This window comes from Macrobrachium rosenbergii, chromosome 46 (genome assembly GCF_040412425.1).
Source record: "Macrobrachium rosenbergii isolate ZJJX-2024 chromosome 46, ASM4041242v1, whole genome shotgun sequence".
Classification (NCBI taxonomy): domain Eukaryota; kingdom Metazoa; phylum Arthropoda; class Malacostraca; order Decapoda; family Palaemonidae; genus Macrobrachium; species Macrobrachium rosenbergii.
This window is the reverse complement of record NC_089786.1, coordinates 42,111,701-42,112,564: the sequence shown is the minus strand read 5'-3', so window position 1 is coordinate 42,112,564 and position 864 is coordinate 42,111,701. Positions and strand designations below refer to the sequence as shown.

Sequence of the window (864 nt, the reverse complement as noted above, 5' to 3'; positions counted from 1 at the left end):
CGAGCGAGGAGTGTCACGTGGCTCTGATGTCCTGATGGAGAAATAGAGGAGGACGGAGGAGGACAAATGCCGAAAAGCGAAGGTGGAATCGAAAACATTGTATTTCGCAGGAATTTCGCTTCCTCGACTTTCCGTATCGAAGTCTTATGAAATATATTCAAAAATATCAGCTGTAAAGCTAAATTACCTAAGGGATTTGGGGGAGGGTGAAGGATTTCCCGCATCTATATGATAGGATACTAATTTTTTTAGACTTTTTCTTTCTTTGTGGCTCTATATCCTTTCTCCTAAGAATTCTATTTCTTTGTCACCTAATAAAACATCATTGGAATTTTATTCCTTTCTTTAGAAGAAACTTTCCAAAGTTATAATTTCAGGAATTGAGAGACTTTCTCATAGTTTCCTTTGATAAAATAGTTAGCGTGCTGGTGAGAGTGTGATAAACCAGGTAGCTATTTTCTGATATAAGTATATCTGAAACAAAATGTGCTTGTGGTAGTGAATGCAATTGCCACATATTCTATACCTAACAACAAAGAAGGCAATGTTACGATTGATCTTCCTTGGCAACAATCCAGATAGTGAACTTTCATATAATAAAAAAAAAGTATAATGATATAATGCAGGCTTCAGCGCTGAGGGCATTAAATTGGATTGATCCTAGATACAACTTCTGCAGGAAGTGATTTCATTTTCAAGTAGAATAAGAAAGAACGGAAAGTGGTGGGAATAAAAGACTAAAGTAGTCATAAGGAAACTCCAATGTTTCTCATTGCTATTTTTAGACTGTTACTAGACAATTCACCTGTTAGACCAATGCAATGTTTAATTTACACGAATATTTAACATTCATTTGGATAAATT

At 35.2% G+C, this 864-nt stretch overlaps 1 protein-coding gene across 1 annotated transcript in view; it reads left to right on the top strand.

Annotated features, from left to right (window-relative positions):
• Nucleotides 1-46, top strand: part of LOC136830458 (uncharacterized) — a 55,783-nt gene extending 55,737 nt beyond the window's left edge. The window contains exon 5 of the mRNA XM_067089994.1: nt 1-46. This exon is cut by the window's left edge and continues 57 nt beyond it. Coding sequence (XP_066946095.1) covers nt 1-46 — 46 coding nt within the window.
• Nucleotides 47-864: the final 818 nt, after the last annotated feature.